This window comes from Momordica charantia (assembly GCF_013281855.1).
Source record: "Momordica charantia cultivar OHB3-1 chromosome 8 unlocalized genomic scaffold, Mcharantia_2.0 BLBB01000008.1, whole genome shotgun sequence".
Taxonomy (NCBI): Eukaryota; Viridiplantae; Streptophyta; class Magnoliopsida; order Cucurbitales; family Cucurbitaceae; genus Momordica; species Momordica charantia.
Window position 1 is genome coordinate 11,613,327 of NW_028275166.1, and position 22,483 is coordinate 11,635,809.

Here is a 22,483-nt window from a genome sequence, read left to right on the forward strand (position 1 = left end):
AGAAAAAGTAGAATCAAAACACTGTAAAAAAGAAAAAAGCAATATTTGAATATTGAATGAATAAAAGCAAAGAAAGAGAACACCGACGTGGCGGCGTGCAGAACAAAGGCAGTCTCCGGAGAGAACAGAACTGAAAAAGAAAGCAAAGAGCGCTTCGTCTTCCAATGGGACTTCGCCAACTATAAATACAGCGCTGCGAACCGTGAAACTCGTAATTCATCACCATCATTCACAATAAAGCTTTTTCAGAGAGAATCAGAAGGCGACAATGGCGATGAAGCAGGCAGCTACCACGGCAGTTCGAGCTCTTTCTTCCTCTGCAACCTCGCAATCATCGTCTCTGGTCCGCCATCTCCATGTGAGCCCCTGTTCTCTCTTTGATGCTAAACCAATTTGATTTTCATGTTCATTACGAAGTTCGAACTTCTTCTTCTTCCTCTTCCTCTGTGGAGGAGTAGCAGAAGTTGCGGATTTCTCCTTAATCCCTCGCATGCGGACTCCTCTTCTCTCGTTCTTAGATTCTTGATTTTTCCCCTATTCTTGGTTAATTAAGATTGATTGCTACAATAGGAAACCTACTTATTCGTATTTCTGTGTGATTTATGAGTTTGATTGGGGAGCTGGAGGAAGGATTATGGATTATTGAAGTTTCTTTTGAGATCTGTTAGTTTTTTTTAGTCTCCGATCATTATTAAGATGGATTGCTACAACAGGAGTCCTAATTTGTCTCTGTGTGATATCGAGTTTGATTGGGAGCTGGATGAAGGATTAATGGATAACTGAAATTGCTTTTTGTGATTTGTAATCTGCTCGAGTCCCCGATCGTAAAGATAGATTCATAGAACTGGAAAGCCTACTTTATGTCTCTGTTTGATTGTGAGCTGGAGGGAGGATTTATGGATAATTGGAGTTGCTGTCGTGATTTGTGAATATCATCTTAAGTGAATTAATTAATGGCTTTCGTTTTGAGCAGGCTTCTCCAGGGAGCAAGAAGATCGTCGGAGTGTTTTACAAGGCGAATGAGTATGCTGCTCTGAACCCTAATTTCGTGGGATGTGTGGAGGGAGCCTTGGGCATTCGCGAGTGGTTGGAATCGCAAGGTCATCAGTATATTGTTACCGATGACAAGGAAGGACTCGATTCTGGTACGCATTAGACAAATACTTACCCGATGTGCATGAATTTTCTACTTTGGAAATGGCCTGTGATCTTGGTTAGATTCAAAGAACATTCGGGGCCAGAGTAGGAAAATTCTCGTTTGCAAGCTGAAATGAGATAAAACGAAGACATTAAAATATTTTAGATATAGAAGTTTTTAATTGGGCTTCGTATTCTAAAGATAATATTTTAAATTTGAACTTTTCATTTCAACTTTAGTAGTCAATATTTTAGATATGTTTTCACTTTAATTTTCTTTTTACTAAAAAAGCATTACATGATTGCTAGTTGGACTTTGTCACTCAACTGTTCAATTTCAAATAATTGAAGTGTAATACCTTTTATGGAGTCCGCGTCAGGGGCTGCCGTTTTCAACTATCTGCAGATTCTTCTCAAAATTCAAATTCTCTTGGGTCATATTATTTAGCTCAACATGTATATATCTTTATGACAACTTAGTGTAGAAGATCTTCACTTAGACTTGTTTTCTTTCTAAATTTAGGGTTCACCTGATTTGTTTGCTTTCTAAATTTAGTCCTCTCTCCCTTCCATCTGAAATGAGAGCGTAATCAAAAATCAGAAAATTCCTTCTCCGAATATTTTTCTTCTCTATACTTATTTGACAAGATGTTTCCCAAATAAAACTAACAAAATTGAATGTAATTTCTTTTTTTTACGAGTACCACAACTCTGGAGTGGGATTTGAACTTTAAAATGAATATATATTTCAATTATGCTCATGTCAGAAAATTGTATAGACTAAAAAATATCCAATTTTTGGAGTATGCTAAACAATCAATTTAGTGCCTGATAATATTTTGTTCTTAATAGAGTTATTTGACCACTAAGAGACGTTAGGTAAGCCTTAATATGGAAAATCTTGATAATATGATCAAAAGTCAAAATTTAAGGCCTCGTTTTCTAATAGATTGGTTTTTAGTTTTCTATTTTTAAAGATTAGATTCCTCTCAATTTTTTTACTTCTTTTAACAAATTTGAATCCTTATCCAAATTTTAAAAATAAAAACAAGTTTTAAAAAAATAGTTTTCAAAATTTGGCATACATTTTAAAAATGTTTTTAGAAAGTAGATAATAGAGAAAAGTAGTGTTTACATGCATTCAAAAAAATAAAATAGTTTTAAACGGGACCTAAATCATTACCATTCTAAACACATAACTAGAAATTAACTTAAATTAATGAACATTACCATGATTTAAGTTATAAATATATTTTTTGGCATATTACTTATTTTAACATGACAGTATCAAATGATCTATGCATGATATCAAATTAGTTTAGAACATAAAAATATTTTAAATCCCTACAAAATATATATTGCAGGTGATTAATCACATATTATCTGTGTTCTGATTGAAGTCATGTGGTTTTCTGCATCCTTGTTTCAGAGCTTGAAAAGCATATTCCAGATCTCCATGTTCTCATAAGCACCCCCTTCCATCCTGCCTATGTAACTGCTGAAAGGATCAAAAAGGCCAAAAACTTGCAGTTGCTTCTCACTGCTGGAATTGGATCTGATCATGTTGACCTCAATGCTGCTGCTGCTGCTGGACTAACAGTTGCAGAGGTTACTGGAAGCAATGTGGTTTCAGTTGCAGAGGACGAGCTAATGAGAATTCTCATTCTTGTCAGGAATTTCCTACCAGGACACCACCAGGTTATTAATGGCGAATGGAATGTCGCTGGAATTGCTCATAGGGCTTACGATCTCGAGGGGAAGACAGTTGGGACCGTAGGCGCTGGGCGAATCGGCAAACTCTTACTTCAAAGGTTGAAACCTTTCAACTGCAATCTCCTCTACCACGACCGACTCAAGATCGATCCTGAACTTGAGAAGCAGATAGGAGCGCAGTTTGAAGAGGACCTGGATGCAATGCTACCAAAATGTGATGTACTTGTCATCAACACTCCTCTAACTGACAAGACAAGGTATTGCTTCAACTTTAGACTGTAAATTGAGATGATAAACATAAGAAAAACTTTGAATAATACTCTAAATTGGAAGCTTGGATTCTTCATACTAATGGAAATTGATTCTGCTTCGCTGCTGCAGGGGACTATTTAACAAAGAGAGAATTGCCAAGTGCAAGAAGGGAGTGCTGATTGTCAACAATGCTCGAGGAGCAATCATGGACACCCAAGCAGTTGTTGACGCTTGTAACAGCGGACATATTGGAGGTAATTTAAGAATAAAATTCCATACTAATGTGTCTGGATATAACACCTTGATCTGTCACGTACATCGGAAAGCTGAAGTGGCGCTATCGCCATGTCTTGTCAGCTTCCTACATGTAATCATATAACATATCAAGGTGTTCATTTAGCTTTTGTTGGCGATATTTTACTTTCTAGTATTATATAATCAGATAATTGACATTAAGAGACTAAATTGATATGTTTGCAAAAGTTTGGTGTGGAAGTATGAGATCAAAACATCACAAGTAGCAGAATATAGAGACTGAAATTGTAACCATTCAATAAAATCATTATGAGTTACTATGGATCCATTAAGTGAAGTAAAAGAAACTCGAACCAATTGCATTGTTGGCTAATACTTCAAAGAATTCTGAATATGCAGGTTACAGTGGTGATGTGTGGAACCCACAACCAGCTCCAAAAGACCATCCATGGCGTTACATGCCAAACCAAGCTATGACACCTCATATTTCTGGTACCACCATTGATGCTCAGGTATAGTTTCAAAATAAGAGCAATTGTTTTAAATCTAGAAGAATGTATATAAAATAGGCTAATAAATTATACCAAAATGGCTTTAGATTATGTAGCTGGTTTAAAACGTATATTAGGGGCAAAAAATAAAAGAAATGAATTACATAGAATGATCCTAAAGTGGTTTTTAGTTTCAATTTTACCCCAATCTTATAAAACAAATTAAAAGATGAAGGGTAAAATTGAAACGTCTAAAGCGGTAGGGGTAAAATTGAGACCATGATCGGCCAAAGCAAGCATAGTTCAGTGGTAATTGACATATATCTCCAATCAAGAGGTTGTGAGCTCGATCCCCCACCCCCACATGTTGTACTCGGAAAAAAAAATTGAGACCATAACCAGCCAAGAACGTTTTATATGCTTTTTCCAGTGATCTTGAAAGAGGTATTTTATTTTATATATAAAAAGTTAGAAGGTAAAATTTTATCTGAGTTCATGCATTGGATGGCAGTTGCGATATGCTGCGGGAGTGAAGGACATGCTTGAGAGGTATTTCAAAGGAGAAGAATTTCCCGCTCAGAACTACATCGTGAAGGAAGGAGAACTCGCACCTCAGTACCGATAAATAGTTCTCTCTCTGATGCTTCTCTGGCTTTGGCTTGGAATTTGGATTTAGCTCCCTCCCCCTTTTGCCATTTTAGTCAAAAATAAAAATAGTTTCCAAAATAAAAGTTGGCTTCCATGGGATCGGAGTTGCTTAACTTGTTTCCTTAAATCAGTTTCTTGTGAGTCTTTGTTGGTAATCAGACGTAATGTAATGTAATTCCATGTAAAATGGAATGTATGAGGATGAATGAGAGCTTCTTACTTTTCCATCCAAAAGTTGTATTCATCGAATTGAATGAATTCCCAATGAAAAAGATTGAAAACCAACAAAATCGACCAAGATTTCACTCATTTGGTAGAAAACTGGTAAGGATTCTCCATTGAAAAGAAAAATGTTCTATAGTAAATATGAGCTACTTCTCTTATGGCCGATAAATTTTGGGATGAGATCTATGAATATAATATGAGCCTAAAGAACTATGATTTTGAGAGGATGTATTAAAAATTCAACGTTGAAAAGATTTCATCTCGACTTGTAGTATTGATAAAACAACAAGAGCTATCTAAATTGACTTAATCAATGATGGTTCTATTTTGAGTTTCAAGTTACACTTGTTCCAAGCAAATACGACTATTAATAATGTAATGGATCTACTTCCCATTCATATTGGGTATTAAATATCTAAAGACATAGTTGGTATTTTAATTGACATTTCTAATATAAAATTTCTATTATGTCGTATAAAAAATTGTAACATAAAAATAATATCATAAGAATTTTCAATTTATTAAAAAAGGATGTTGTTGATGTCGAATTCTAATTGAGGTGATAGGTAGGCTTCTAAACTCATTAAGGTAGTCAACTAGAGTGAAAGTTTATATCGGTGTGCAACTCTGCCACATGAGTTAGTTTAAATCGGTGTCGAGTTGAGCTTAGTAAGATTATGTAGAATTGCATCCCTCTCTAAAGAATGAATCCCGTTTTCATAGGGGAACTTTGAGCAGTGTTATTCTACCATTTTTGGTTGGTGCTCTATAACTAATAGCTAGTGGATTCTACATCCGTGCACCTAGGTCGATGTTGAGCTGGTTATGTATGAATCATGTCTGGCCTTCCTTGGTCTTAGCTTGTTTAGTGTGAGGTCCAAACATTATTTTTTTAGATGAAAGGACCATGTGGCAGACTCTGATTCTACCTATAACAAATGAAAGACTTATTTATTGATTTAAAGATTTTTTAAAAAATATTTATCCAACATCAATATTTTTATCGACATTTCCATAAAATTAAGACATCGACATTTAAAACCTTGACCATAACATAATTTAATCGAACATTTTAGCTTTATGAGCAAATTATATCAACTCGATTTTACCCGAACTCACTACTCTAATCTAGAACCATATTGATATCGTAATTAACAGGCAATATTTTCTAGACAAGAGAACCGTGCAGCAGAAAATTCAATTCTTACAAATTATGCAACTCAATATAATCATCATTATTAAGTCTCACTCTTCTCTTGGAGGAATTGGAGGTCCTTCATTTGCAGCAAAATGGCTTCTTTTGACAAAGGCTTCGGCTCAGGAACAATGGCACTGTCTTTGCCTTCAGCAATTCTAACTGCCTTCTCTTTCACAATCCTTTGAATCTCAGTTTGCCCAACCGATGGAAACACAGCACTTAGCATAATTACTATCAGTTTCTCATCGTCTTCCTCTATCGGATCTCTCCCGAACGAACAGACATAGATAGCGTCGAGAGCTTTCTCGACTCGGACCTGCATCGGGATGTTTGGAGTAGCAGCTTTTACTTTTCCTCGTCTCTGGAAGAAGAATGTATATTGTTAGTTGGTGTAAGATGACTACGGTGCTTATAGCTTTCATTAGAAGAATGCAAAAGTTTAAATCTCATTTTGATCGTTGAATTACATGTTCATTCTATTCTGATCGTGAACTTTTGAAATATTCACTTTAGTCCGTGAATTTTTAAAAATAAATAATTAAATAATTTCGATTATTACTGCTATCGATTGTTTAACAAACGAATAACGTGGATTCAAATATGTATTAAAATACTAATTAGGGTTGATTATAGACCAACAATAAGGAAAAGACAATGAGAAAGTTGACGGTAGAGCAATGACAATGATGACGATCAAAATGATCATTTTTTGAGATTAAAATATATATTTTAAAAGTTCAAAAACTAAAATAAGACAAAGGTTGAATTACAAGTTTAGTCTAAGAACTTTCATCACTTTCAATCTCGTCTAATAGGTCTCTAAGCTTTCTTCTTTTTTTTTCTTGTTGAATAGTCTTGACCTATCAGACATTTTTTAAAAAAATCTACAAACCCATTAACACAACGCATTAGATACTTTTTAAAGTTCAGACATTAATTATATATTAAAAATTCAGAGACTAAACGTGTGGTTTAACTAAAAATAAATGTAAAAATTTCGGATGAAAAATAGAATTCGAAACAAATATAAAAAAAGATGATGTAAGAGCAAGATTAGCCAACCTCTCTAGCCTCATTCATCATGGAAAGGAAAGTCTCCTCTTCAAATTCAATATCATCTGAAATCCTGAGCCTTGCCACTCCCTCCAAAATCTCCTCTGTTTTAAGCAAACCAGCTCCCACAGCTGCCAGCCAACAGCACAATAGAACATACAATGGCTCTCCTGCCTACAATTACCAAAACTTCACTTCAAAATCTTATGATTGAATTAAAACAACATATTATTTTGGTGCTGTTTGATCAAAATATTTTCAAAACATTTATTTTGGTTCCATTTTAGTCCTTATACATTCGACTTTTCATTTTACTTTCTAAACGTCTGTTTTTGTCTCTGTACTTTCAAAGTGGTCCATTTTGGTTTTTGATTGCAAAATTTTAACACAGATTCAACAAAAAAGCTAGAAATCACTACATTTTAAGAAATATATTAAAAGTAGTGTTTGAAATTGTGACTAAAAAATGAGATAAAAAATAAAATAAAGAGACTTGATATTTTCTTTTTAAGTATAGGGACCAAAACGAAAAAAGTACCTAGATTAAAATAAATAATAATAATAAAAAAAACGAGACCAAATGAAAATTTAAGACTTCATAAGATTTGATTTTAAATCTTTTTAACTTCCACCATTAACTCTACTTAGAAAAGGGTTCGCCTTAGGGGTTTTTTTTTTCCCTGACAGGAGGGCTTGTGTAGCTGATTTTTTTAACTCAAATTTTAAAAATTGGGATCAATCAAGATATCAATCTCACCGTAAAAATATAGATACTGTCTATTTGGTCTGAAATAGTGAAATGTAGACTTTTGACTCGAGCTTGAATTTGATGTTTACATGGTCCATGAAGTTGCAAAACGAACACCTTTTAATTCTTAAAGTTTGAGAAATAATTTTAAATAGTTCACCCCAGTTAAAAAGGATAGAAACCAAATATTAAAATAGTATTGGAAAAAACTAATAATAGAAAATTTTTATCCAATCAGTGTTAACTATTTAAAACCACTTAGAAAAAACTATAATAAATACACTCTAAACTCCAAATAAATTAATAATTCTTCCACAGTAGAAAGAAGAGGTTTCAATTAAACACCATAACATTTAAAAAAAAAAGTGATTTGCTAAAGAAAGTAATTAATTAAAAATCTCTACATATATATATACAGTTACACACTAACCTTGCCTCTTCTGTTTTGAAATTCGTAGAAAGCCCTAGAATCCATGACCGTACATTTCTTCCCAACTCGTCTCCGAAACTCGGCGAAATCGATAATGTCGGTGCCGACGCCGCCTTCGTCGCTGAGAATCCTGGCGATCAGGCCGACCACCGGGAGAGAACCGATGACCTTGTTCGCGAATCCGGACAGAGAATTCGGATTCTCCATGTACGATCTCACGGACAAGGCTCGGCGGCGGCGGAGGAGGAGAATCGCCGGAGAAGTCGGAATCGGATTACAGAGGAAGCAGGTTCTGGGCTTGGGAATGGAAATGGAATTGAGATTTGGGCGGAAAGAAGATGAAGTGGAAGTAGAGGACAGGGACATGGTTTTCGAGTGGCTCTGCTGCTGGATTCCCAATTCTGACCTCTCCTTTATATATGTTATCCGATTTCGGATTCGAACTCTATTATTGGGCGTCAACCAGGCCCAATTCACTGTTCAATTTTGAATATTTAATCAGAAAATTAATTTTTTTTATAAAACTTTTACTTTTTTTCAATTTAAAAATCAGAGAATAAGAAACAACAAATTATCACCAAACATCGATTTTATTTATTGTACATTCTTTTGTATTAAAAAATAAGCAGTTACCTGAATGGAGTTGAAATAAGAAACAAGAATATTAACAAATGAACCTCAAATTTTCACTTTTCATTTTTAAGATTTGATTCTTTTTAAGTCTCGTTTACTTACAAGGGATAGGAATGGGATCAAAATGGAAATGTTATTTGTTGTTTTCTAAAGCAATAAAAAATATGTTTACTAAAATGGTATAGTTACGGAATAAGAATTAGATATATAACAATTACTATATATACAATTTTCTGATTTCTAACTAATTATAATTACATTATTGTACTAATTTTTTCAAACTAAAATAACAATAAATTTTAATTTATTTCATTAATATGATAGTAAATATTTTTTTATTAAAAGAATTTATGTAATATTAACCCATAATAAATAATTAAAATAAATTACAACATTTAAAATAATTTTTTATTATAAAAACCATCATTTAATATAAAATATTATTAAATTTTATTATTCTAACATTTAATAATAATGAAATCTATTTTGACCCATTTATTGATATTAATTAATAATAACAAAGCAAAATTTAAAATTAAAAAATTAAATAGAAATTTGTATTATTCTATATAAAATTACATAAACTATAATAAAAGTTGTATAAATTTATGTTAGAATAAAAACTATTAGTACTATAAATAAAAATAATAATAAATTGTAAAATAATTAATTAAAAGTTATAGGTCTCGTTAATAAATGAGAAGAGGTAAAAGTTTAAAGTAATTATAACAAAGATGTGGGGTCCATAGAGTAAGAAACGATAATGATAAGCTTGTAGAAAATGAATGAGATTACACATGTAGAAATAGTTACAAAGTTTGAGATGATCCCGTTCATTGATTTTAATCTACAATTGAGTAAATACCATCAAAGAAATGAAATATTTGATTCTCATTCTTTTGAAGTAAATGAGGCTTTTGTTAAAAAATATGTAGAGCGTGAATTTGAACCTCCAACTCTCTATCGAAAATATAAATTTTAATTAGTTGAGTTATGTTTAGGTTGACTTAAATTTTTTTTTAATATGATGTGATTGGTTTTATTTATATAAGATAAATATTATTTTAAGTTTAATTTAAACAATAAAGGACAAAACTCTAATTCATATCGACATATTTTCAAATATAATAACATGATTACGATTTTGCAAATATATATATTTTTAATTTCATATCTCTATTAAGACATTTTTATATAATTTTATTTTTACTCTGGTGTATATTACTTATATGTTTATCCATCTATCACCTGTCTATAATAATTGATATGAGACTATCACAGATTATCTATTAGTGATATAATATATTATTAATGGACTCTTAATAAGTGGTATAACATATCATCGATAGACTATAATTAGTGATATAGTCTCTTATTAATAGACGGATAGACCTTTCGAAGCTATTTTAATATTTTTAGTGAGTAAGAGCTTATGTTATTATTATTATTTTTTAATTTTAAAATCTAGAATGTTATTGGTATATTTGCAATTAATTGGAATTGTTTTGCCACTTATACAAATTCTTTGGTATATATAAGTGATAGAATGATTATTAATATAAATTTATCAATGATAATCTACCAGGAATATAGTATATATCATTGATAGACTTATTTAGTCTATGAGTGATATACTATATGAATGAGAGTCTCAATTAATGATAAAGGAAAATGAAGTCGAGGACTTCATTGTTGGGCTAAGAGAATAAAAAGCACAAACCTATTTTTGTATACTTCTTCATTATTTCTCCCTTCGAGCTGTGAGTGATTCTTTTGAGAGATAGCAAGAAGAGTTTTTCTGTAGGATCTATTATATTAAAGAGTTTTAAGAAGCTTGTCGAGTGATCTATGAGCATTTTCTTTGGTGAAAAATTGAGAGACACCATTATGGAACGATGGTATATTATTGAAAAATTCTACTTGACATTTTAGTAGAACCTGTAATAATTGCAAAGAACGGGACATAGCCATATTTGGTGAACCAACCATATAAAATTGATATTAGTTTGTCCTTAATATTTTTTTTTGCGTTATTATTTTGCTTAAGGTTTAGGTTGAGTTATCTATTATTTAAACTTTAGTTCTAATTTAATTAATTTCATTATAATTGGAACTAGAACTTGATCTATGATTAAGTTAATATATGTTGGGAATGACAAATATTATTTTGTCCCACATTGGAAGTATAACATTTGGGAGGTTGGTTTATAAGCATGACCTGTGTATTCAACTTATAAACTTGGTGTGAGGTAAGCCAAAACTAAAGCCCACACGCGCATTACCACCATCGTCAACATTTGAGTGTGTTTTCATTGTTTTTAGTAAAAGCTTCGGACCTCGTTCTAGCTACTTAGTCCAATCCTTATTCATTCTCCAAGTATATTTTTCAAACCAAATAACAATTAATATTGACGAACTTGTAAAGTTCAATCCCGTAGGAATTCGTTATAAAGTTATATAAACTTTGTGATAAAAGTTAAATTCATTTTCCATGTATAATTTTTAGAAAATAAAAACAAAAAATAGATATAGATTTAAAAATAAAGCTCAATTTAAAAAAAATTAAAAACACAAAACCAAAAAACAAAATGGTATTTATTAGACAATACCTAAATTACCAACAATTTTCATTCGATTCACTCATTTTCCATTCGCATCGTATTTTTGTCCAAAACCTACCCATTTACACTCCAAAATACAATCTATCATACAAGATTAAACAAAAAATACAAACAATAAGGGAAAGAAAAAGAAAACAAAATCAAATGCAGTAATTAAGGCTTAAAATACTTCTTAATAGTATATTACGCAATAAGAGAAAATGTCAAAGAAAACTGGATATCGCAAAGAAAAAGTTTCATCATGGAATAGATACACATTCTTGCACAATTGAAATTAATAACCTGCTTGTTACTTGGCTCGATATGGATTATGGAATGGTGAAAAGTCTTCTTAATACATTAAAAAAAACATTTCAAAACGTTTGGTTACATAATTAACAATAATCTATGTCTTTCGAAGTTGCATGATTACTTTAGTATCTCATCGACATAATCCTTCAAGACAAGAGTCTTGTTCTGCTATTGATATGTTCAGACCTATATATCTATTATGCTGTACGACTGAAGCCTTAATGACTGAAACTTTAATAATTGATGGAAGTCCCATGAAGAACTTTCTGCTAATTTCATAGTGATTTAGACGGAAGAAAAAATTATTCTACTTCTAAGTAACAAAAATATCAGGTATCAAGTTTCAGCAACCACAGGAACAGAAGCTTGATTTTGTCAATCCAACATATCAAAATAATCCACTACTTTTACAAAAATAAAAACAGAGAAACTTCACTAAAAATATGAAGGAGAAATTGAAAGAAAAAAAAAACAAAAATATGAGGGAGTTGAGAGGCTTACAGACAGCAACGACGACCTTTTCAGATGACCACCAGTGACGTGCGAGAATGGAGGGGGCGGGTTCAACGTGGATCAAAAATCAGAGGGGGAGGGGGGTTCAAAGCCGATCGAAAAATCACCGGGGTGTGTAGGACCGTTCGCCAAGGTCTAAAAATTGGAGAGGATCGTTCGCCGGGGTTTACAGAAAATGGAAAATGGAGGGGGAAATTTGGAGAGGAGCTTTTTTGATGACCACCGGCAACGAGCGAGGGGACAAGTTCAAGTCGATTGAAAAATCGGGTGTTTTTTTATTAATAATGTTAATAATAAAAGTTATTTTAAAAATATTGTATTTTAATTAAAATCGTTTAAAATATGGTATGTTTGGAAACTTTTTTTAAAAGTACAGTAGTTTTAAAAAAGTGGAGGGTGGACGACCATGTTGATCTGTGACGTATTCAACATCATGATGTATGTTTCTCCTCTAACCATCATGGTAAGTATCGCCCTCTTGTAGATGATTATAATGTTATAATAAAAACAAACATTAAAATCTACTCCTTAATTTCTACAGAAAAAGGTGATAGTGACAAAGAGTGTCAAGTATATGCCGTTTACACTTTCATTAGCCAACTTTCTCAATGGTTGCATCTGGACAGCTTACGCCGTCATCAAATTTGATATCTATATGCTGGTATGTGTATTCTCCTCCCTACTCCTAATACAAATTTTTGCAATAATGAAAAAACATATTCTTTTTCACTCCTTTCTAGTGTTTACCAAGTTAGAAACCATAACAATGTATCAATAAGAAGCCTTACATTTTTATTTTTTCGAATTTCTTTTTGCCTTTTTAGTATTCTTCCATCGATATTTCGTAGATTTTTCTATCCATAAGTTGGAAAGTTAGGCATTTCTTCTCGATATCAGGCCCTAGAAGCTTTTAATTTGACCAATATTTTAATTTATAAAAACCTTGCAGATAAGCAATGGTGTTGGAGCAATTTCATGTCTTCTCCAACTAGTTCTATATGCATATTACTCGGTATGGGGTTCAAAAGATGAAGAAAACACTACGAAGGAACCTAACAAGATTCAACTCTCCACCACGAAAGAACGATGCGAAGTTTAAAGACTCAAATGTTTTTAGTTTTTTTTTTCTTTTTAGTTCAAAATGTTATTCTTAGTCTACAATTAGATTAGTGAGTCTCTTTTTTTATTTTTTGAACAAGATTTGTGAGTCCTGTTCTTTATGGCTTGTTATTCAAATAATAATAATTATTTTTTTATTTTCATTTTCAGTTTTACCAAAATATTATATTTGTAATGTTTCATTTGATTCTAGATTTTTTAACAATTTATTTCTATACAAATTTGAGGTGTTGGATTTTTTAAGATGAGAGTTTAACGAGTAGGGAGATAAGTAAAGTTAAAACTTCATATTAAAAATGAACTAAAATGCAGTGTAAATTATTACTTAAGCATAACTGTGATATTCAAGTTACATAAGTGAAAATTATAAAAGTAAACACTACAAGAGTATATATATACACACACCATTAGAGAAGTGAAAAAAAAAAACTATTGTAAAGAGTAGTATATATTGTTTACATGGAAGTCGATTTAAAATATTACTTTTTTAAATTTTGTGTAAACAAATTGTAATTCTAGTTATAAAAAAATTACAAAAAAAAATAGAGAGAGAGAAACCAAGACTTAGCCTAATCTTATGCTTTTTTTTTTCTGCACATCTTTTTTTTTTGAAAAAAAAATAAAAGTTTTATTTTAAAGTAAAGTAGTAAAAAGTTTTATTTTAAAGTAAAAATAGTAAAAGGCTTTGTTTTTTAATATAAAAGTTTTGAGCAGGCCTCTATAAAGTTGTGGAGTAAAAAGTTTTATTTTAAAGTAAAAAGTTATTTATTTATTTTTTAGTTGAAGAGACGACCACATTATTTTTTGTTTAGGGTTTTAAGTATTTTTAAATAAAATACAAATTAGGTATATTTATTTATTTATTAACTGAAAATTCACTTTTAATCTCTAGTTATTATTAACTATATTAATTAAAAAATCCCCTCAAATATATTATTAACTATATTTTTAAAATAAGTTTTATTATTAACTATATTATGCTGTGTAAACAAAAATCATGATTTTATGATTTTCTTATATAATCATGAAGTTATCCATGTTAGTTCAAAATTGGAAATTAATATTATAAATAAGAGAACAATGTTTGTAGTCCGTCAATTTACAGTCTATCGATCTAATCCGTTCCACAATGGGGACGTCGCCGGTTACAATGTGGCTGACGACGAATTAGTGGTGCCGCTGGTGTCTCTTGACTCTCTGTAGGGTTTCGATCTTCCGTAGGGTTGAAGTATTGTCCATGCTCTCCACGTCCACGTCTATGGCCCCCTCCATAGCCATACTGCAGTGGCAAAGATGGTGTGTGATACTGACTAGTACCAGGAGTCGGTATCATGACCATAGGCGTGGACGGACTAGCATCATCCTGTGTCTGTGTAAATGGTGGAATGTCTTCAACCCTATGATAGATAACTTCAGGTACGAGATCGTCAAATCCTACTGGAGCATCTTGATCTACTTGACGTCGTCCTCTACGCCTAGGGCCACGAGCAGGAGTAGGTACTTTGTACATTTGATGAAGGCTCTGAAGATGCCTCCGCCAACATTGCACAACCTATTAATTTCGTCTGATGACGAGAGAATACTGATTTGCTCGAAACACGCAGCCTACATAAAAAAAATTAATGGATATGTATTTATTAATTTGAATAATTGTTATAACGAAATAAAAGATTGTACCGTAGCACCAAATGCTGTTCCTTCTCGAGTTATATATCGTCTGGTGATTATCGTATACCAGCTCATGTATCCTGGATCACAAGTACCGTCGTCGTCGACTGGAGGATTGATAACAAGAAATTGGCTACGTATGTTCCACCTCGCCACAAAATGTGCAATCTGATCCTGCCAGGTGCTATCTCGAATGTCGATGTCATGTATCCTCTTATCCCAGCATGACACCTCTGGAATTGTTTGTTTCATACCAAATTGTCTTGTAACTCTATCAGGATGATGCCACTCCACAATATGAAAGCATATGAGTGGACTTACAGTGCACCAGATGTTATGTCCATTGACACAGAAGTCGGGTAGGTTGTCAAATTCCTTATCATATGGCTTCCAGATCATCTGAAATTGTAATAAAAAATCGTGTAATTAATTATAAATCAATATATATTTTTACATTATAACATTTAAAAAACGTACCGAGCCTGGTGGCAAGAGGTCCAACATGTATCTGTACTGGATCAAAACATGTGTAGATACTTCTGTAACATAAAATTGATCTCTCCATCTACAATAATATTATAGGTTAGTACAACAATTGAATGCGTAAAAAAATTTTAAGAGAAAAATAGGACAATATTTATATCGACGTACCGGGCAGCTAATGGTCGACCCACGAGATCGTGATATGAGATGTGACGACGCTGTGGAGCCATCGTGGGGAATCGATCCCAAGCCCATACTTGTAGAAGTATAATTGGACCAGCAATGTCACAAGAGTCAGAGCGACACGCTTTGCACAGATTTCGATACAACCACGCCAAACATGCTCCACCCCAACTGAAACGTCCAGCTATCTCGAAATCGGCTAATAACGGGAGAAACATTAAATACACCAAGTTGTTAGACTTATCGGCGAATAGACTACCACCGATAAGCTGCATAATATAGGCACGAGCGTATCTGGCAATGGTTTCCTCATCAGCATCGTCGACTAGATTACGAAATTGGGAAGCTAGCCAAGGTAGACTCAGCCTAGAGGCTATGATGTGCGCAGCACCTGGAGTCACCCCAAGTAATGCTTAACAGGTGCTCTCCAATCATAATCAACGCGACCAATAACAGGCTCGCCATCTACTGGTAACCCAAGCTGCACCGCTACATCTTGTAGAGTGATAGTACACTCTCCATCACGCATGTGGAATGTATGAGTCTCTGGCCTCCACCGTTCCACAAGCGCAGTAATAAAATGCCAATCTAATTGGATGAATCCCAATCTGGCGAATTCGTAAAATCCAGAAGCGCGTAATGCAGATTCAATTAAAGGATGCAATGGGATGGTACGATCAAATACCGCCTCTCTACGTATGCAGTGCAACTCCTCGTTACACTGACCTTGCCAAACTAACTCTGATCGATGTTGAGTTTGGTCATACAATACAGATCGATCGATAGGACCTGGGTTTAATTCCATAATCTAATACAATAGATAATCATTAGTTGGAAAATCAAATATAAATTTTAAAACAATAGTCACAACACAGAGTATCAATTAAACTAAAGGTACAATTACATAGAGTTTTCAATTACATCGACAATTAAACTAACACAGAGTACAATCACATCGACAATTAAACTAACATAAATGATTCAGACTAAAGTTTTCAATTACATCAACATCTAAGAAGGTGCTTTCCGTCGTCTCGAGGGACAACTTCTTCGATTGTGACCAAGTTGATTACAAAGCCCGCATCTCTGTTGAACACTTGGTTCTCTCCAATCCATCTCGTTATGAATACGCGAGCTCCTTGGTCGTCCAGGCAATCTCAATAATGTTGGATCAGGGTGCAATATAGGTAAGTTTGGGTGAGCGATCCAATAATCTTCATTCGGGATTGGTTGAAATTGAGGAGCGTAAGACTCAGCATACCTTGAAAGCTTGTAAGGCTCCTCAATGTAGTCCTCGTAGTTAAAGTTTAAGTGTGAACAATCTGCCATTACATGAGAACATGGCATGCCATACGTTTGCCACTTGTTGCATGTACATATACGTTCTTCGGTAGTAATTCTCACTATTTGTGTGTTCCCTCCTTTCGAATTGTAATAGTGAAGCCTTGCTTTCACATGAAACACACCTACGACTCGATCATAACTGACTACAGTGTGTTTGCTGGATCTCACGACCCATCTAACAAGCTTATCGTAAGCATACCTATTAAGCTTGATAATGTAAGTTAACAACATTGACATAATGCAAGGATAGTAAACAACGCATTAAAAAATACCGGGTGTATTTTTCGTTTCTACTTAAAGCATCTCTTGTCTCCTCCCTCCGCTTCTCGAAATATTTTACGCATCGGTAGAACGTAAGTTCTACCAAGGCAGTGATAGGTAACATCCGAGCTCCTTTCAGCACCCCATTTATGCATTCGGAAAGATTGGTTGTCGCCCGCCCATATCTATATCCACCATCATGTGATAGGGTCCACTTCTCAATCCCAATGTTGCGGAAGAAATTCATACAAGAACTATTCAGTAATTTAATATTTTCCACCTCCTTGTTATACTTTCGAATTTGGAATTGAGCACCGGCACGATATACCGAATCTTTCAACTCTTTACAATTGTATTTTTTGTTGAAGTTGCTAGAAACATGTCGTAGACATAATCTGTGATGCGATTTAGGTCCGGTCCAACCATTGTCTGGATTATTAACCGTAGAGATAATACCACCATGTCGATCTGAAATTAAACATATCTCTTCATGCGTAACAACTTTTCTTAGGTTTTTTAAAAACCATCCACAGGTCTGACGACTCTCTTCGTCTACAATGGCAAACGCAAGAGGTAACAAATGTCCATTTGAATCGACTGATGTTGCAATCAATAGCTTCCCCTTATACTTTCCGTAAATGTGAGTACCATCTATTTGAAGCACGGGGCGAAACTCCTGAAAGGCTGCAATGCAAGGACCGAATGACCAAAATACAGAATGAAGAATGCCATGACCCGGTTGTCCATAGTTTCTAATTTTCCATTCAACGATTGTTCCTGGATTAGTGTGTTTCAGCATGTACATCTACTTTGGCAAAAGTTGATATGACTCATCACAGTTACCAAAAATACGAGCCAAAGCTTTTGTTTTTCCTTCCCAGACCCTCCCATAAGGAACATGATATTCAAATTTTTCCTTGATCAGATCTTGAAGTGTCGCAATACTCATAGAAGGATTAGCTCTCACTGCATCACAAAATTCTCTACTTATCATATTTGAATCCAATTGACAATGGCTTTGATTAAATTCTGAATATATGCAGGAATGTTGGTCCACGTACTTTGTAATCTCCCATAAGTTAGTACTTTTCTTAAGAATCGCACGAAGTCGCCAATTGCATCCATCTTGCCACTTCTTACATCTAACTGTCCATATAGATGGTGTCGACTCTACAACTTCGTAAGGATGGTGACTCTTTACAGCAAAACGTTTGACGATATGTTTGTATAGTTCTTTTATCATTACACATGAACCCCTTGTACAACATATCAGTTTCAACTGTCACTGGTCGCAACATGGACTCGTGTTCTGCAATACTGTTAACACTGTCCATGTCAAATGTTTGAGAAGGGAGCTCATGTTCACCATCGAGTTCCAATTCATCAAACTCATCATCTGTCGCTGTCCTGAGTTCTATAAACCTATTATCAGCAGTTAAGTCTATATCTTCATCTAAATTAGTCGTTGAAGGTACAACTGACTCAGGTTCGGGATCAAGACATTGACTATGATCAAGATATTGGCTGGGTCCCTCGAGATCCAATGATTCAAGAGGGATATCATGTTCACTGTCGAGGTCAAATGGGACATTCGTCATATTTCTAACATTCACATATAATTCCACTAATTGTGGACATGGCAGTACAATAGACAACGTTAAATCCAATGCATTCTGGTTCTTTAATGGAATATAAATGTATTTAATGGAACCCGATGGTGTTTGATTAGGGTGTCTATAAACAAGTTCTAATTTACTTCTCCCCATATCTAACCTCAGTGACACTCCAACCATTTGAACAAAATGTTCAAACTGAATACCACTGTAGACAGTAAAACCTCCACTTGACGGTCCATCGTAATCAATTTCATTTACACCATCAACAGTACCTCCATTCATATACAGTACAATCGCCAAACATTTAGCTGCCATTTCAATCCTAAATTGGAAAAGGATATATTTAATTAAGGTCCTAATTAAATTTAACTACACCAATCAAATAAATAACCTAAATTTATTAAACATTACGCACATGTATTAAATAAAAAAGCAAATCAATAAAATAAATTAATTACATAAATATATATTATTTAAACAAATAAATAATATATTAATTAACAATTAAAAACAATTAAATACATTCACCAACAATTAAAAGTAAATATATGATTTTATAATTGCCTAAATTCATCCAATAAAGAAACGAATTAAAAATATATGTACGTATTAAACAAATAAATTAAATACATTCACAAATTAAATATAACACAAAATACAAATAAATAAATAAAATTGAATAATAATAATAAAAGAAAAAGTACCTTTATCCTTTATAATTCCAAAAAGAAAGGAATAGAGTGGTCCCAAATCTAACAAAGGACAAATAAAATTAGATTACAAAACAATAAACAAACAAAACAAACAAAAAAACAAATAAAATTAGATTACAAAACACCAAACAAACAAAAAAACAAATAAAATTAGATTACAAAATAACAAACAAACAAACACAAAAAGAAAAAACGGAAAAAAAAAGGGAGAGGCAGCCGCTCACTGGAGGAGGCGACGGCAACGGAAGAGCGGAGGAGGTGGCACGCCGACGGCGGAGCAGGGAATCGGCGGGGGAATAAAATAATGGTGGTGGGGTTTGGTGGTGGGGTAGGCATTTTATAAAAAGGGTTTGGGGTGGGTTTTGTAGATGGTGGTCTCTAGACGTGGTCGTCTCTTGAAGAGACGACCATCTAAGGTGGTCGAAGAGACGACCACGTTCAAAACTGGTCAAATTTAAATAACATGCAACGTGGCGCCCGACGTGGCACCACGTTGCATGGTCGTCTCTAAGAGACGACCACGTAGGATGGTCGTCTCTCCTTTGGTTTTTTAAAACAACAATATTTTTAAAAAAAGTTTAAAAAACTACCCTATTTCGAATATTTTTAATTAAATAACAATATTTTTAAAATAAGTTTAATATATAATAATATTAAAAAAAATCCTTGAAAAATCAAGGGGGAGAGGGTACGCAACAAAAAATCGAGGGAGGAAAATATGTTCTGTCGTGGGAGAGAGGGAGTGGACAAAAATTAGGGCTGAAAACTTATTGCACCTAGTTTCATCGGAAATTTTTTGGGCTCGACGAAATATGGATAGTTTTCCAACGAAACAATAGTTTCATCGGAAAGATTTAGGCTCGACGAAATGTACTTTGTCGGCCTATGGGTTTTAGGGGTGTTCAAAAAACCCAATGACCCGAGCAACCCGAACAACCGAACCGAAACCGTAAGGGTTAGGTTGGGTTGGGTTTTTGGTAGAACCAAAAGTTCGGTTGGGTTCACGAGTTGAAGGGTTTTTTTCTCAGTTCAACCTGAACCGAACCTATACTAAACTAATATATATATATATATATATATATATATATATCTCCATTAGGGTTTTGTTTGCAACCTCACGCGTCTCCCTCAATCCCACCTTCCCTCCCCCGTCCCACGCCGTCCCACCCTCCATCCCATCTCCCACCTTCCCTCAGTTCCACCTCGCTTCCCTTCATCTCCATTCCCTTATTCTCTCGCCCACTTCATCTCCCTCATCTCTTGATTTTCGAATCCTTCGTCTCCCTCCCTTTTCTGTGTTGTTATTTTCTTCTTTAGGTGATTCACTCGGCCTCCTCTGCCCTTTCCTATATGTGTAGTTTTTTTCCCTTTTGTAATCATTCCACTTCCTCTGCCTCCCTATCGTCGTCTGCTGCATCTCTTCCTCTCCCCCATTCGTTTCTCTCCTATCCTTTATCTCCTCCCTTTGAAAATTTAATTTCAACCCGCCAACCCAACCCAAGCCGACCCGAAAATATAAGGGTTGGGTTGGGTTGCAAAAGTCATTTGGGTTTTTCAAGTAGTAGAGTCAACCAACTCGAATTTCGAGTTGGTCCAAAAAATCCCTCTAACCTCACCCGACCCAACCTGTGAACACCCCTACGGGTTTTGCTTGACGAAACTAAGTTTCGTCGGGAAAAACCCTGATACCATTATTCTCGTTGGGCACAGCTTATATATAATTCCGAAGAAAATAAAAGCGTTGGCAAACATTGCGTCGGAAAAAACCTCAATTCTTGTAGTGTTTTGAAATGAAAGATTTAGGAGATGCTGATGTAGAAATAAGGAAAAATAATAATGAGTGTTCCTTATGTCAATCATACTACATTGAGAGAATGCTGAAAAATTTGATCACTTTGATAAATCACCTGTAAGAACACCTTATGATGATACCATGAGTCTTAAAATGAATCAAGGCAATAGTATATCTCAATCTGAATATGCAAAAATCATAGGTAGTGTCATGTTTTTAATGAATTACACTAGACCTAATATTGCACATGCGGTAAGTAGATTGAGTAGATACACTCATAACTCTGGTAAAGATCATTGGATTGCTCTACATAGGTTGTTAAGGTATCTTAGGGGATAATGGACTATTGTTTGCATTTTAACAAGTTTTCTACTGTGATAGAAGAATATTGTGATGCAAACTGAGTTATAGATAATGATGAAGTGAGCTCCACTATCGAGTATGTGTTTACTTTTGGCAGTCGAACTATCTCATGAAAATCAGAAAAACTCAGACCTACATTGCTCGCTTTACCATGAAATCTGAGTTCATAGCACATGAATTGGCAATCAAGAGGTTGAATGGATGAGAAGTCTTCTTGGAGACGTGCCACTGTGGGGGAATCTGTACTTGTATCCATACACTGTGACTCATAAGCTGCCATATGGATTGCCAAAAATAGTGTGTATAATGAATGATAAGAGATGCCACATACGTCTAAGACATGGAACTGTGAAGCAGTTGCGAAAAGATGAAATCATATCCTTGGAGTATATGAGGTTCGAGAGGAATCTAGCAGATTCTCTCACCTAAGGCCAAACAAAGAGAGTAATTATGAAGTCCTCAGGATGTATGAGACTTAAGCCATGATACTTACTCACTGGCATGCATCCCTAGCCTTTCTTTTGGGTGGTCAATGTATGAACTTGATGGATGTAGTGAAACATATGTGAATCCATATCCCTTTTTTGGGTGGTCCATCCATGGACTTGATGAATAGTATTCAAAGTCTTCATAGCTCAATTTTTTAGTGGTTTATCTATGATAAACTTGATGAAGCGACAACATGACTATGGAGGTGAGACCGCCTTCTATGAAAGAGTTGAATAGCCTCTTT

General features: G+C 34.1%; 2 protein-coding genes and 1 pseudogene across 2 annotated transcripts; 1 reads left to right on the forward strand and 2 right to left on the reverse strand.

The window, feature by feature from the left end:
• Positions 1–120: 120 nt before the first annotated feature.
• Positions 121–4,730, forward strand: FDH (formate dehydrogenase). Its single transcript, XM_022303229.2, has 6 exons — positions 121–358; positions 974–1,145; positions 2,567–3,107; positions 3,232–3,356; positions 3,757–3,869; positions 4,360–4,730. The coding sequence occupies exons 1-6, from the start codon at positions 269–271 to the stop codon at positions 4,471–4,473; spliced, it is 1,155 nt and encodes a 384-aa protein (XP_022158921.1). The 5' UTR covers positions 121–268; the 3' UTR covers positions 4,474–4,730.
• Positions 4,731–5,845: 1,115 nt separating this feature from the next.
• Positions 5,846–8,552, reverse strand: PDE329 (calcium homeostasis regulator). The gene is made up of 3 exons (XM_022303227.2): positions 8,151–8,552; positions 6,982–7,146; positions 5,846–6,280 (listed from the first exon to the last, which is right to left on the reverse strand). Exons 1-3 carry the CDS (start codon positions 8,514–8,516, stop codon positions 5,960–5,962), a joined length of 852 nt encoding a protein of 283 aa, XP_022158919.1. The 5' UTR covers positions 8,517–8,552; the 3' UTR covers positions 5,846–5,959.
• Positions 8,553–14,441: 5,889 nt separating this feature from the next.
• LOC148209512 (serine/threonine-protein phosphatase 7 long form homolog) lies at positions 14,442–16,466 on the reverse strand (annotated as a pseudogene).
• Positions 16,467–22,483: the final 6,017 nt, after the last annotated feature.

What these genes read in the sequence shown, in the direction of transcription:
- FDH (XM_022303229.2), top strand. Translation starts at nt 269, where the DNA reads ATGGCGATGAAGCAGGCAGCTACCACGGCAGTTCGAGCTCTTTCTTCC. An exon ending in CAAGGAAGGACTCGATTCTG is followed by an intron (nt 1,146 to 2,566) that starts GTACGCATTAGA and finishes TCCTTGTTTCAG; the next exon opens with AGCTTGAAAAGCATATTCCA. An exon ending in GTACCACCATTGATGCTCAG is followed by an intron (nt 3,870 to 4,359) that starts GTATAGTTTCAA and finishes ATTGGATGGCAG; the next exon opens with TTGCGATATGCTGCGGGAGT.
- PDE329 (XM_022303227.2), bottom strand. Translation starts at nt 8,516, where the DNA reads ATGTCCCTGTCCTCTACTTCCACTTCATCTTCTTTCCGCCCAAATCTC. An exon ending in TTCAAAACAGAAGAGGCAAG is followed by an intron (nt 7,147 to 8,150) that starts GTTAGTGTGTAA and finishes TGGTAATTGTAG; the next exon opens with GCAGGAGAGCCATTGTATGT. An exon ending in TGATGAATGAGGCTAGAGAG is followed by an intron (nt 6,281 to 6,981) that starts GTTGGCTAATCT and finishes TTCTTCTTCCAG; the next exon opens with AGACGAGGAAAAGTAAAAGC.